Here is a 14,151-nt window from a genome sequence, read left to right as displayed (position 1 = left end):
AATATAACTTCAATAGTCGTAGTGTTACCTTGTCACGGAAGGTGAATCTAGAGATAGACATGAGACACGTGTTTTTAAGCGTGTGTAGATGTTATATTATTATTTTCATACACAATGTATTTATTATTTATATATATACAACTCGTCTAAACATCAACCCAACATTGTTGGGTTGATGTTTAGACGAGTTGTATATACATTATGTACACAGCCATGTATCACCATCATTGATGGCGATCCGATGGATACATCTGTTGTAGAGTTGTCACTGACTCAGACGTACATATATATAATATATATATATACAACTCGTCTAAACATCAACCCAACAATGTTAGATCTGTAAATTTGCTTTCGCAAATTTTTGGTTCTTCCCTCGCCGGGATTCGAACCCATGCTACTGTGATATCGTGACATCAAATCGCCTGCACTGCAGCCGTCCCGCTAGACCACACGACCACCTGGGCTCTTAAGAAAAGAGCTTTCGCTGGCCGTGTGTTACCTTTCAACGTCAGTTTTAATCTAGCGGCGTACTGCAGTACATGATATATAAGGCATGAAGATGTTATTGTTACAGATCAGCTAAATTATCTATAGTAAAGGATCCTACAAATTAATGTAAGATACAGTCACAGAAAATAATTATATTTATAAGTACGTCTGAGTCAGTGACAACCCTACAACAGATGTATCCATCGGATCGCCATCAATGATGGTGATACATGGCTGTGTACATAATGTATATACAACTCGTCTAAACATCAACCCAACAATGTTAGATCTGTAAATTTGCTTTCGCAAATTTTTGGTTTTTCCCTCGCCGGGATTCGAACCCATGTTTGGTTCTTCTCCTCGCCGGGATTCGAACATAACAAGTCTAAAAGGGTACAACATTACCAAAAACACAATAAAACGAACAATATCTAAGTTATCTCGGATAACAGATATCCTTCAAATCATTAGTCTATATATATTTTGTACTTAATGGTGTTTAGAGGTCAATCTATCCAAAACCAAAGTTATTATATCTAACAAACCTTGTAAACTTTTAAAAGAATATTTTTATTTCGAAAAAGATACAATAGAATGTGTTAACAACTATAAGTATTTAGGTTTAAAATGTTTATCTAGTGGACTTTTTAAGCAAGGAAAGAAAGAATTATACAAAATTAAATATCACTAAAAGCTGTATTGCAAAGATCTGATAGAAAGCAAAGGGTTGTAATTAAAAGTGTATCATCTGAGTGGGACAATCTAAGGGCTGGGGTACCCCAGGTTCGATCCTGGGTCCTCTTTTATTTTTGATATTTATCAACGATATCATATCTGATATACAGTCAACTATTAAGTTGTTTGCTGATGATACAGGTTTATATTTGATAGTAGATGACCCCCGAGAATCAGCAAACAACTTGAATAGTGATCTCGCAAAAATCCATAGATGGTCTTCAGATTGGCTAGTGACCTTTAACCCTCAGAAAACCGAGACCATGACAATTTCACGGAAACTTCACAAACCTGATCATCCAAAACTTAAAGACCAAACAGCCTATTTATTTCTGCCAGTGATTTTTCCTTAAAATTTTGTGTGAAGGTATTTCATGATTTGAATAACAAAAAATGATGAAAAAATTTTGGGGTCACCGACTTAGTTTTGTTGCTATAGCAACCTCAGTTTCGTGTTTTCCTGAATATTGGCATCATATTTGCTTGTTATATAAACTCTCCAAAAATCCTTTATATCAAACTTACAAGCATAATTCTTGTTTCACATTAAACAGTAGATTTGTATCTATCAAACACATGTTCAAGAGTTTAAGCCTCATATTGTTTTGATCTTTAAAAATATGATTTATTTCATTCACGCCAAAAATAAAACGTAAAAATGAAAAACGTTTCCAGTATCAAAAAATATCTACCAGTGATTTCTTTGTAATAATTTAAAGAAGGAAAGTGCCACGTGTACTCTTCAAAATAAAGCCAAAAACAGTGTATGTCACCGACCTTTCAAAAAAGTTATGAGCAATTTTCATGTTATTTTCTTGTTCGTTTCGAAGAAAAGAGTTGTCTTTCTCCAGAACATCGCATCTGACGTCATAGTACAAACTTCTCTTACTGGCGAACTATTTGAAAAAAAATCGCAAATTTGACGTTTGAAACCCACATTTAAATTTCCAAGAATAACAACTATAATCACCTACTTTATTATCTGGTAATACAAGAGATTAAATGCATGTGTCAGTATTAGATCTTATGATGTTGATGCCGCATAATATCAACCTTCAGAAACCCCCATCCGTCGGAATGAAAAATTGATTGAAATAACCTTTCTCGCCGCTTTTGTTAGGAAAGTCTGTTTTTGACTGTTCTCTGTCCGTCATTAGCAAAATTCTTGAAAATAAAGGAAAGATGGCACTGGCTAACTACAGAGTATTTGACTATAGCAGACTAAATGTGTGTGTTTTTTTCGTGTCAATTTCAGAAGTTTGCCGTAACGAACTCATTTCCTACTGTTGACAGACGGACACGCAAAGCATGGACGGACTTCTTTATACCATTATATTTCCCGACTAAGACGAACGTATAGAAATTATTCCATCTAGTTTGTGAAGTCATTATTTCTGAATATTTAAGATATAGGGAAATTAAAATTATAGGTATAATATATGAATTAATGTTTTTGATTCTAAAACGTTATACATCTATCATGAAATACAATCCCTGTTATTACTACCTCACATGACGATGTTTTGAAAAAACGAGACAGTAAACATAAAATACAAAAAGTTTTTAATTCAAAAATTAATTTGGAAATCATTTTCTGTTGAAAACTACAAAGTTAGATTTCTCCAACAGGATAAAATATAATAAATATAATTTGCTAATTTTGTAAATTAAAAAAAAAGACAAGGTTGTTGCCGGAATTGAAAATCGAAATTTATTTTCAATCTTTCTAGGCAAAGTTTTAGCTAAATGAAAGGGAGAGATTTTATGTTGGATATGTTTCTTGGAGCAATTGTTTTTGTCATAAGTTAAATTTATGTTTTGCCTTACAGCTGATTTCCTACTGCATGTAGAGTAAAACTTTGGTTGGCTTCCTTGCTTTGTTTGTATAAATGTTTATTCAAGCTTTGTAATTAAGATTGACATCTTCATAAATAGGTATGTAAACCTGTATATATGATAATTCAATTGGACATTAACAAAATATACCAACAAAGCAAGCAACTAACTAAAGTGATGATCTACATACAGAAGGAAATTAACCGTAAGCTTCAGTCAGATCAGGCGAAATGTTTATCATATCTTCTTAAGACAAATTGAAATGAAACAAATAAAAAACGACAATGACCCTTTGTCATAATTATAAGATTTGGTCAAATAAGCAGTGTAAATAAATTTTAACTTCATTACAAGGTCGGACATTATTTTACGAGAATCATCCAGACATTAGTTACATGCATACGTTGCCAGTATGTCGAAACTTCTAGGAATAATTTTTTATCGGCCTGACCTTCTGAATACTCAATTTTTTTATCGGCCTGACCTTCTGAATACTCAATTTTTAAAACTTTTGAAAAATTGACATTAAAATTTGAAGGATCAAATCATAGGAAACATGTGTATTAAGTTTTTAGTTGATAGGACTTCAACTTCATCAAAAACTACTTTGACCAAAATCTTTAACCTGAAGCAGGACAGACGGACGGACGAACGAACGAACGGCCGCACAGACCAGAAAACATAAATTAGATATAAAAATAAATTTCACCTATCTAATAACCCCGGTAACCTGTACACAATCGGCGTAAATGAAAGACAAAATGAAAGAATAAAAAAAAATGAAATGCATATTGGCGGAATTACAAGACAAAATCTACGCATGTGAAAGAATAAAAAAAAAGAAATGCAGATCGGCGCAAAAAAGTAGAGATCAAAAGTTATATTTTATTGTTTTTATTAGAACGAAGGTTAAATACAGTGTAGTATCTTTTTTGTTCATTTGTGTTAAATTTCCACTCGACGCTTGATTCCTCTTTATTTTGGAGACGTATTTTTAAGCGTACAACATGTTGGATCCGTAAAAAACGCGAAATAGGACGTTATAATTTGACGTTTTTTCATTGCTAGAAACAACGTCATAGAGCTTTTATGTCACTACCAAGTTGCGTTAGTTGATGCGCATAAACAATAGGCTGTTTGGTCTTTAACATGGACAACGTAACTGTAACTGAGGTATCAACCCATAAACACCTTGGATTACATATTTCAAACGATGGCACTTGGCATAAACATATTGATGTAATAACCGAAAAGGCGTACACACGACTGAATGTTCTACGGAAATTTAAATTCATCCTTGACAGACGAACACTCGAGACAATATACCTAACATATACAAGACCATTATAAGAATATGCTGATGTCATCTGGGACAACAACACACAGCTTTTGATTGATAAGATTGAAAAAGTACAAACAGAGGCTGCCAGGATCGTAACTGGGGGTACAAGGTTGGTGTTCCTAGAGAGATTATATCTCGAAACGGGTTGGGAAAAGCTTAAAGATCGAAGGGAGGCCCACAGATTAATTTATTTTTACAAGATGAAAAATAATATTACTCCGGAATATTTATCAACCTTAGTTCCAGAATCCCAATCAACCATACATAATCATAATACGAGAAACTCGTCCCTAATCCCTAGCTAGATTTTTAGCTGAACCGTGAAGTCATTGTTAGGTCAGGTAAACTACACTCCTTTCAGAGTAGACTAGTCCCGCAGATAACCAATCTATATGTCTATTGGACTAGGCTACTTCAAAAGGAGGGTAGTATACCTGACCTAATAATTACTTCACGGTTCAGCTAAAAATCAAGCTAACCATATATATTACCTTTGGCTACACATTCAATGAAATCGGCTATAACATAAAAAAAATGTTTTTCTGTTACAAATCATGATATATTGTTTTATGTGTACATGTTATGCTGCCCACCAAGGGCCCTTGATTGGAATAATAAAAAAAAATTCTATGCAGTTTACATTGTATCATGCTGTACAGAAGATAGTTTTTATTTTTAAACATTATAAAAACAAAATATGTTTTGAGTAAAAAAAAACAAATAACGCCCAGTATAATCAGCACAGTTGATTTTCTGTTCGTTGTTATGTTCTTTCAATATATTTAAATGTTGAACTATAATTGTACCATCTATTTATAGCAACTAGGGAAACTCCAATTTATAGCTTTCGATATCGACCAGCAAAATGAAGAAAACAAAGTCGCGTAACTTGCTTGAAGCCTTAGACCTGGTCTGCAGCTGAGCAACGACAATAAAATGAGTAAGCGGAAAGCGGATGGAGGTAACTATTTTTTTCAAAAAGATTGGTTTGACGCTGATATCACATGATTAACAAACGGACAAATATGGCTGTATTTACATGCCAAAAATTACTCTGAGTACAGACTTACCTGTAAAGTTGGAAAAGTTTTAATGCCTAGCATCCACTAGATATATAAAAGTAAAATGCATTTTGTATTTCAGAAAGATAAAATCTCTTTTGGATTTTGATGGGCATTTTTTTTCCTTCATGCAAAAGGTGTGAAAATTGACTAAGTTGTGGTACAACTTTGAGATACTCCCTCAGGTAAAAAACCGGTTTGTATTGTTTTCATTGTCCTTAATTGACATGGACACCAGGTATCTTCACAACTACAGGTGAGTTAAAGAGTTTATCTGAGTCAATGAGTGGACAGTATCAAAGTAATTCAGGTGTTTGTTTATTTTTGAACCTTCTGCAGAAAGGAAAAAAAATGCCCATCAAAAACCAAGAAAGATTTTATCTTTCTTAAACACAAAATGCATGCATTTAACTTTTATATATCTAGTGGATGCTAGGTATTAAAACTTTCCAAACAACACAGGTAAGTCTGTACACAGAGAAGTTTTTGAGGTGAAAATACGGCCATATTTGTCCATTTGTTATGATGAACCTTAACTCTTTTTCATAATGCCATTTCCTTATTGTAAACTGAGCAAAAAAAAAAATCATCATTTTATTTCGTTTTGACTTTTAAAGTTAAAAAAAAAAGAATTATGAATACATTTGTATTAAAATGTATTTATTTTGTTTTTGATCAAATTGAAAGCATAGTGATTAAGGTCACATTGAGTTAAACCAAAATTTAACCAATACAAGTAGCCAAGACTAACTTAAAACGAGAAAAGTCGAAACTCTATGTAATATCTGCTCATTGGGGGAAAAAATCATTAACTGGTTTGTTGCGAAAACCGAAATATTCATATGATCAATATTGTTTTGTTTATTCTTTTCTAAAAATTGAATGGCACCTCTGTTTAAAACAGTCATAAGGTGCAATCACGATATAAAATAATAACCAAGACAAATCTGTAGTTGACATCATATACAAGCCATCATGGGTACCTCACATTTTTTTCTAATAAGCTTGAGCAATCCTTGCTTGTTTCTATCTAACAATTTGTTTTCTCGATTCATCTTATCTTAAGGCTGACAAAATAAAGATTACAGTAAACTATATTGGTACATGTCTGCATTAACTGGTATTAACGACCAACAGATGGTTATAACTGTTCGAAGTAAGAGCTTTGTAACGTTGGTAGCCTATATATATAATAAATGAGAGACAAGCCACGTGTACTGGTTAAACATACTTTAATATAATGCTAGAGCTAAGTAATCAACACAATTAAATATTGCAATACGACGCACCCTTGTCTGATATGTCTATCAACACACGTGAACTCTGAATGTATGAATGAATGAAAGTTACAATATTACAAGCTTCAACACTTCTGTGTGCATATTTGCCTAATGTGCCATGTTCACATATACATAATTAGGAATTACTTTCGATACATCATAATGCCATACCACATTCAAAATGAATATAGTTTATTACAATATGCTTTTATTTCAAAAACACTCCGTCACATTGACATGTGAAACAAGAGGTAAATTACAAAATACAATCACATACAATTAAAGAAATAAACTAGTATCTCAATTGTTTGTAAAACAATTGAAAGGTCTTTCCTGTAAAAGTGATGTTTTCGTAGTGTTCTCTGTACGACCTTTCGTTTGATATACGACAAGCATACCTTTTGAAACTTTTCGCTTTTTACACTTAATGACCTCATCCGCCTACATTTTTGAGATCGGAAGTATGATATATGTAACACAGGGTAGATGAGCTTTCATTTGATATGCGACAACGCCATGATCTAAAAAGTTTGCTTTTTGCACTTAATAACCCCATCCAACCAATTTTTGGAGGTTGGGAGTTTGATATTTCAAATGTACACATCATGACCTTTCATTTGATATACAACAACCCTATAGTAAAAGAAAACTTTATTTTTTGCACTCAATGACCCCATCCAACCAATTTTTGGGGACGTCAATTTGAAATTTGAAATGTACGCTTTATGTTCTTTCATTTGATATGCGACAACCTTACCATCTGAGAAATTTGAATTTTTGCACTAAATGACCCCACCCTTCCGCCTGGGATGAAAAAGAGGTTTAAAATTTTCATTTTTAAGTAGAGTTTATTGAGACCTTCAATTTGATATATCAGATGACCACATTTGACAAAGTGCCAAAAATGATGCAATATCAACGATATAAATAGAAGTTATGAAATTTACAAAGTCAATGCAAAACATGAAAATTTCAAAATGATTTTTTGGTGTTTTTTTTAAAGGAATGTTTTTGGTATTTGGTCAATCATATAACTATGTCAACCTCTTCAATTTGTAAAACATTTTAAGTGGTAAGCTCTTGATGATTCAGAAATACATGCCTCCGCTCGAAAAACTTTAAACTACATTATCTCTAAAGCGACAATAGATATCTCAAATCTGTTAAATGATAAATGATCTACAGTTGAAGGACAACATTATAGAAAAGAATTGGGAAATTTCAAAGTTCACCAAGGTCACAATTAATCATCAAATATATGATGCAATACAAAACTTGAGAACCGGAAGTCGTAGAGACATGAGACTATCACCATTCAACTCAGGACAACTTGACCTTTCAAATATCACAAGGTCAAGGTCATAGTATAATGTGAAGGTCAAGGTGAAATTTCATAATGACCTGACATTGACCTCAAATTGAAGGTCTTGAACTACTGATCATCTTTGCAGTTTATAGTAGGTTGATATCTGTTACCTTTAAAAAGATATACACACAAGACTATACTTTTAAGAATCATCCCGTCGTAACTTTTGAACAGACAGTCGGACACTTTTGAGGTCATGTATAAAATATAGAGCTCGTCGAGAGGAACATTTTATACGCTGTAAGTATGCAGCAAACTCTTATCGTTTTCTTAATATGAAAGCTTGAAATTGCAGCGTAATTTTTTTTTGCACTCGGTGACCTTTGACCTTGGGTGCAAATTAAAGGTCACATGAACTTAAGATTATTGGTGTAGGTCCCAAGTCTTTACGACTTCCGGTTCTCGAGATACAATTTTTCAAAAATTGTGTATATTTTTTCAAGGGAAATAACTCCTTATAAGGGTTAACAACAAAATAATTGTATATGTTAATAAACATTGCAATCTGGTCTTGTACATGTTGCCGTTTTCAAATGGATTATATCTTGAATACTTTTTGAGAAAAATGTAAAAGAAAGAAATTGCTTCAAGGGGACATAACTCTCACAGGGAATGATGAAATCCTTAGCAGCCTCATATGGTAACACATCATGATGAGATCTAACTATTGTCCAAATGAGGACATGATATCTTCAAAAACAACGAGGGGGGGGCCATGTCGAAAAAAAACAATAAAAGGGAGATAACTTCTAAAGTGGATGATGAAATCCTACACAGCCTCATCTGGTAATACTTCATTATGAGGTCTACCGATGGTCCATATTTGGTCTTGATAACTCCAATAGAAACAAGGGGAGGCCATGTTAAACAAATGCTGGATGAAAAAAAAAAACAAAAAAAAAAACTAGTATCTCAATTGTTTGTAAAACAATTGAAAGGTCTTTCCTGTAAAAGTGATGTTTTCGTATTGTACTTTGTACGACCTTTCGTTTGATATACGACAAGCACACCTTCTGAAACTTTTCGCTTTTTACACTTAATGACCTCATCCGTCTACATTTTTGAGATCGGAATTATGATATATGGAACAGAGTAGATGAGCTTTCGTTTGATATGCGACAACACCATGTTCTTGAAAGTTTGATTTTGCACTTAATAACCCTATCCAACAAATTTTTGGAGGTCGGGAATTTGATATTTCAAATGTACACATCATGACCTTTCATTTGATATACAACAACCCTACCTTAAAAGAACATTTATTTTTTGCACTCAATGACCCCATCCAACCCATTTTTGGGAGACGTCAATTTGAAATTTGAAATGTACGCTTTATGTTCTTTCATTTGATATGCGACAACCTTACCATCTGAGAAATTTGAATGTTTGCACTAAATGACCCCACCCGTCCCCCTGGGATGAAAAGGGGGTTTAAAATTTTCATTTTTAAGTAGAGTTTATTAAGACCTTCAATTTGATATATCAGATGACCCCATTTGACAAAGTGCAAATAATGATGCAATATCAATTATATAAATAGAAGTTATGAAACTTACAAAGTCAATGCAAAACTTGAAAATTTCAAATTGATTTTTTGGTGTTTTTTTCCATGGAATGTTTTTGGTATTTGGTCAAACATATAACTATGTCAACCTCTTCAATTTCTAAAACATTTTAAGTGGTAAGCTCTTGATGATTCAGAAATACATGCCTCCGCTCGAAAAACTTCAAACTGCATTATCTCTAAAACGACAAGAGATATCTCAAATCTGTTAAATGATAAATGATCTATAGTTGAAGGACAACATTATAGAAAAAGAATTGGGACAATTTCAAAGTTCACCAAGGTCACAATTAATCATCAAATATATGATGCAATACAAAACTTGAGAACCGGAAGTCGTAGAGACATGGGACTATCACCATTCAACTCAGGACAACTTGACCTTTCAAATATTACAAGGTCAAGGTCATAGTAAAATGTGAAGGTCAAGGTGAAATTTCATCATGACCTGACATTGACCTCAAATTGAAGGTCTTGAACTACTGATCATCTTTGCAGTTTATAGTAGGTTGATATCTGTTACCTTTAAAAAGATATACACACAATACTATACTTTTAAGAATCATCCCGTCGTAACTTTTGAACAGACAGTCGGACTCTTTTGAGGTCAGTGTATAAAATGTAGAGCTCGTCGAGAGGAACATTTTATACGCTGTAAGTATGCAGCAAACTCTTATCGTTTTCTTAATATGAAAGCTTGAAATTGCAGCGTAATTTATTTTTGCACTCGGTGACCTTTGAACTTGGGTGCAAATTAAAGGTCACATGAACTTAAGATTATTGGTGTAGGTCCCAAGTCTTTACGACTTCCGGTTCTCGAGATACAATTTTTTAAAAATTGTTTATATTTTTTCAAGGGAAATAACTCCTTATAAGGGTTAACAACAAAATGATTGTATATGTTAATTAACATTGCCATCTGGTCCTGTACATGTTGCCGTTTTCAAATCGATTCCATCTTGAATACTTTTTGAGAAAAATGTAAAAGAAAGAAATTGCTTCAAGGGGACACAACTCTCATAGGGAATGATGAAATCCTTAGCAGCCTCATATGGTAACACATCATGATGAGATGTATTTATTGTCTAAATAAGGTCATGATATCTTCAAAAACAACGAGGGGGGGCCATGTCGAAAAAAAACAATAAAAGGGAGATAACTTCTAAAGGGGATAATGAAATCCTACACAGCCTCATCTGGTAATACTTCATGATGAGGTCTACCGATGGTCCATATTTGGTCTTGATAACTCCAATAGAAACAAGGGGAGGCCATGTTAAACAAATGCTGGATGAAAAAAAAAAAAAAAAAAAACAGGAGAAAAACTAGTATCTCAATTGTTTGTAAAACAATTGAAAGGTCTTTCCTGTAAAAGTGATGTTTTCGTATTGTACTTTGTACGACCTTTCGTTTGATAAACGACAAGCACACCTTCTGAAACTTTTCGCTTTTTACACTTAATGACCTCATCCGTCTACATTTTTGAGATCGGAATTATGATATATGGAACAGAGTAGATGAGCTTTCGTTTGATATGCGACAACACCATGTTCTTGAAAGTTTGATTTTTGCACTTAATAACCCTATCCAACTAATTTTTGGATGTCGGGATTTGATATTTCCAATGTACACATCATGACCTTTCATTTAATAAACAACAACCCTATCTTAAAAGAAAATTTATTTTTTGCACTCAATGACCCCCTCCAACCCATTTTCGGGAGACGTCAATTTTAAATTTGAAATGTACACTTTATGTTCTTTCATTTGATATGCGACAACCTTACCATCTGAGAAATTTGAATGTTTGCACTAAATGACCCCACCCGTCCTCCTGGGATGAAAAGGGGGTTTAAAATTTTCATTTTTAAGTAGAGTTTATTAAGACCTTCAATTTGATATATCAGATGACCCAATTTGATAAAGTGCAAAAAATGATGCAATATCAACTATATAAATAGAAGTTATGAAACTTCCAAAGTCAATGCAAAACTTGAAAATTTCAAATTGAATTTTTGGTGTTTTTTTCCATGGAATGATTTTGGTATTTGGTCAAACATATAACTATGTTAACCTCTTCAATTTCTAACACATTTTAAGAGGTACGCTCTTGTTGATTCAGAAATACATGCCTCCGCTCGCAAAACTTCAAACTGCATTATCTCTACAACGACAATAGATATCTCAAATCTGTTAAATGATAAATGATCTACAGTTGAAGGACAACATTATAGAAAAAGAGTTGGGACAATTTCAAAGTTCACCAAGGTCACAATTAATCATCAAATATATGATGCAATACCAAACTTAAGAACCGGAAGTCTTAGAGACATGGGACTAGCACCATTCAACTCAGGACCACTTGACCTTTCAAATATCACAAGGTCAAGGTCATAGTATATTGTGAAGGTCAAGGTGAAATTTCATCATGACCTGACATTGACCTCAAATTGACGGTCTTGAACTACTGATCATCTTTGCAGTTTATAGTAGGTTGATATCTGTTACCTTTAAAAAGATATACACAAAATACTATACTTTTAAGAATCATCCCGTTGTAACTTTTGAACAGACAGTCGGACATTTTTGGACTTATCATATAAAATGTAGAGCTCGTCGAGAGGAACATTTTATACGCTGTATGTATGCAGCAAAGTCTTATCGTTTTCCTGATATGTAAGCTTGAAATTGCGGTGTAATTTTATTTTGCACTCTGTGACCTTTGACCTTGGGTGCATATTAAAGGTCACATGAAATAAAGATTATTGGTGAAGGTCCCAAGTCTCTATGACTTCCGGTTCTTGAAATACAATTTTTCTTAAATTGTACACAATTTTACAAGGGGAATAACTCCTTATAAGGCTTAGTAACAAATTAATTGTTTATGTTGATGAACATTGCCATCTGTTCTTGTACATGCTGCCATTTTCAAATCGATTCTATCTGGAATGATTTTTAAGAATAATGCAAAAGAAAGAAATTGCTTCAAGGGGACATAACTCTCATAGGGAATGATGAAATCCTTAGAAGCCTCATATGGTAATACATCATGATGAGATCTAACTTTTGTCCAAATAAGGTCATGATATCTTTTAAAACATTTAGGGGGGGCCATGTTGAAAAAAATCAATAAAAGGGAGATAACTTCTAAAGGGGATGATGAAATCTTACAAAAGTTCATCTGGTAAAAGTTCATGATGAGGTCTATCGATGGTTCAAATTTGGTATTGATAATTCCAATAGAAGCGGTAGGAGAGCGTGCCAAACAAATGCTGGAAGGAAAAAAAAAAAAGAAAAAAAAACATTAGAAAAACAATAAGGTCTTTCCTCGGGAAGAGGAAAGACCTTAAAAAAAAAAACAGGAGAAATATACAACAATCCTACCTTAAAAGAACATTTATTTTTTGCACTCAATGACCCCATCCAACCCATTTTTGGGAGACGTCAATTTAAAATTTGAAATGTACGCTTTATGTTCTTTCATTTGATATGCGACAACCTTACCATCTGAGAAATTTGAATGTTTGCACTAAATGACCCCACCCGTCCCCCTGGGATGAAAAGGGGGTTTAAAATTTTCATTTTTAAGTAGAGTTTATTAAGACCTTCAATTTGATATATCAGATAACCCCATTTGACAAAGTGCAAATAATGATGCAATATCAATTATATAAATAGAAGTTATGAAACTTACAAAGTCAATGCAAAACTTGAAAATTTCAAATTGATTTTTTGGTGTTTTTTTCCTAGGAATGTTTTTGGTATTTGGTCAAACATATAACTATGTCAACTTCTTCAATTTCTAAAACATTTTAAGTGGTAAGCTCTTGATGATTCAGAAATACATGCCTCCGCTCGAAAAACTTCAAACTGCATTATCTCTAAAACGACAATAGATATCTCAAATCTGTTAAATGAAAAATGATCTACAGTTGAAGGACAACATTATAGAAAAATAATTGGGACAATTTCAAAGTTCACCAAGGTCACAATTAATCATCAAATATATGATGCAATACAATACTCGAGAACCGGAAGTCGTAGAGACATGGGACTATCACCATTCAACTCAGGACCACTTGACCTTTCAAATATTACAAGGTCAAGGTCATAGTAAAATGTGAAGGTCAAGGTGAAATTTCATCATGACCTGACATTGACCTCAAATTGAAGGTCTTGAACTACTGATCATCTTTGCAGTTTATAGTAGGTTGATATCTGTTACCTTTAAAAAGATATACACACAATACTATACTTTTAAGAATCATCCCGTCGTAACTTTTGAACAGACAGTCGGACTCTTTTGAGGTCAGTGTATAAAATGTAGAGCTCGTCGAGAGGAACATTTTATACGCTGTAAGTATGCAGCAAACTCTTATCGTTTTCTTAATATGAAAGCTTGAAATTGCAGCGTAATTTTTTTTTGCACTCAGTGACCTTTAACCTTGGGTGCAAATTAAAGGTCACATGGACTT

The 14,151-nt window shown here is 33.3% G+C and overlaps 2 protein-coding genes across 3 annotated transcripts in view; both read left to right on the top strand.

The window, feature by feature from the left end:
• The window catches only part of LOC139496278 (neogenin-like), a 229,785-nt gene that overhangs the window by 88,116 nt on the left and 127,518 nt on the right, over positions 1–14,151 (top strand). The gene's annotated exons all lie outside the window — the stretch shown is intronic.
• Positions 5,251–14,151, top strand: part of LOC139495338 (uncharacterized) — a 46,597-nt gene continuing 37,696 nt past the window's right edge. The window contains exon 1 of the mRNA XM_071283643.1: positions 5,251–5,366. Coding sequence (XP_071139744.1) covers positions 5,342–5,366 — 25 coding nt within the window. The 5' untranslated portion in view covers positions 5,251–5,341. The remainder of the gene's footprint in view (positions 5,367–14,151) is intronic.

This window comes from Mytilus edulis, chromosome 11 (genome assembly GCF_963676685.1).
Source record: "Mytilus edulis chromosome 11, xbMytEdul2.2, whole genome shotgun sequence".
Lineage (NCBI taxonomy): Eukaryota > Metazoa > Mollusca > Bivalvia > Mytilida > Mytilidae > Mytilus > Mytilus edulis.
Note: the sequence above shows the minus strand (reverse complement) of the source record. Positions and strands in the feature narration are given on the sequence as shown.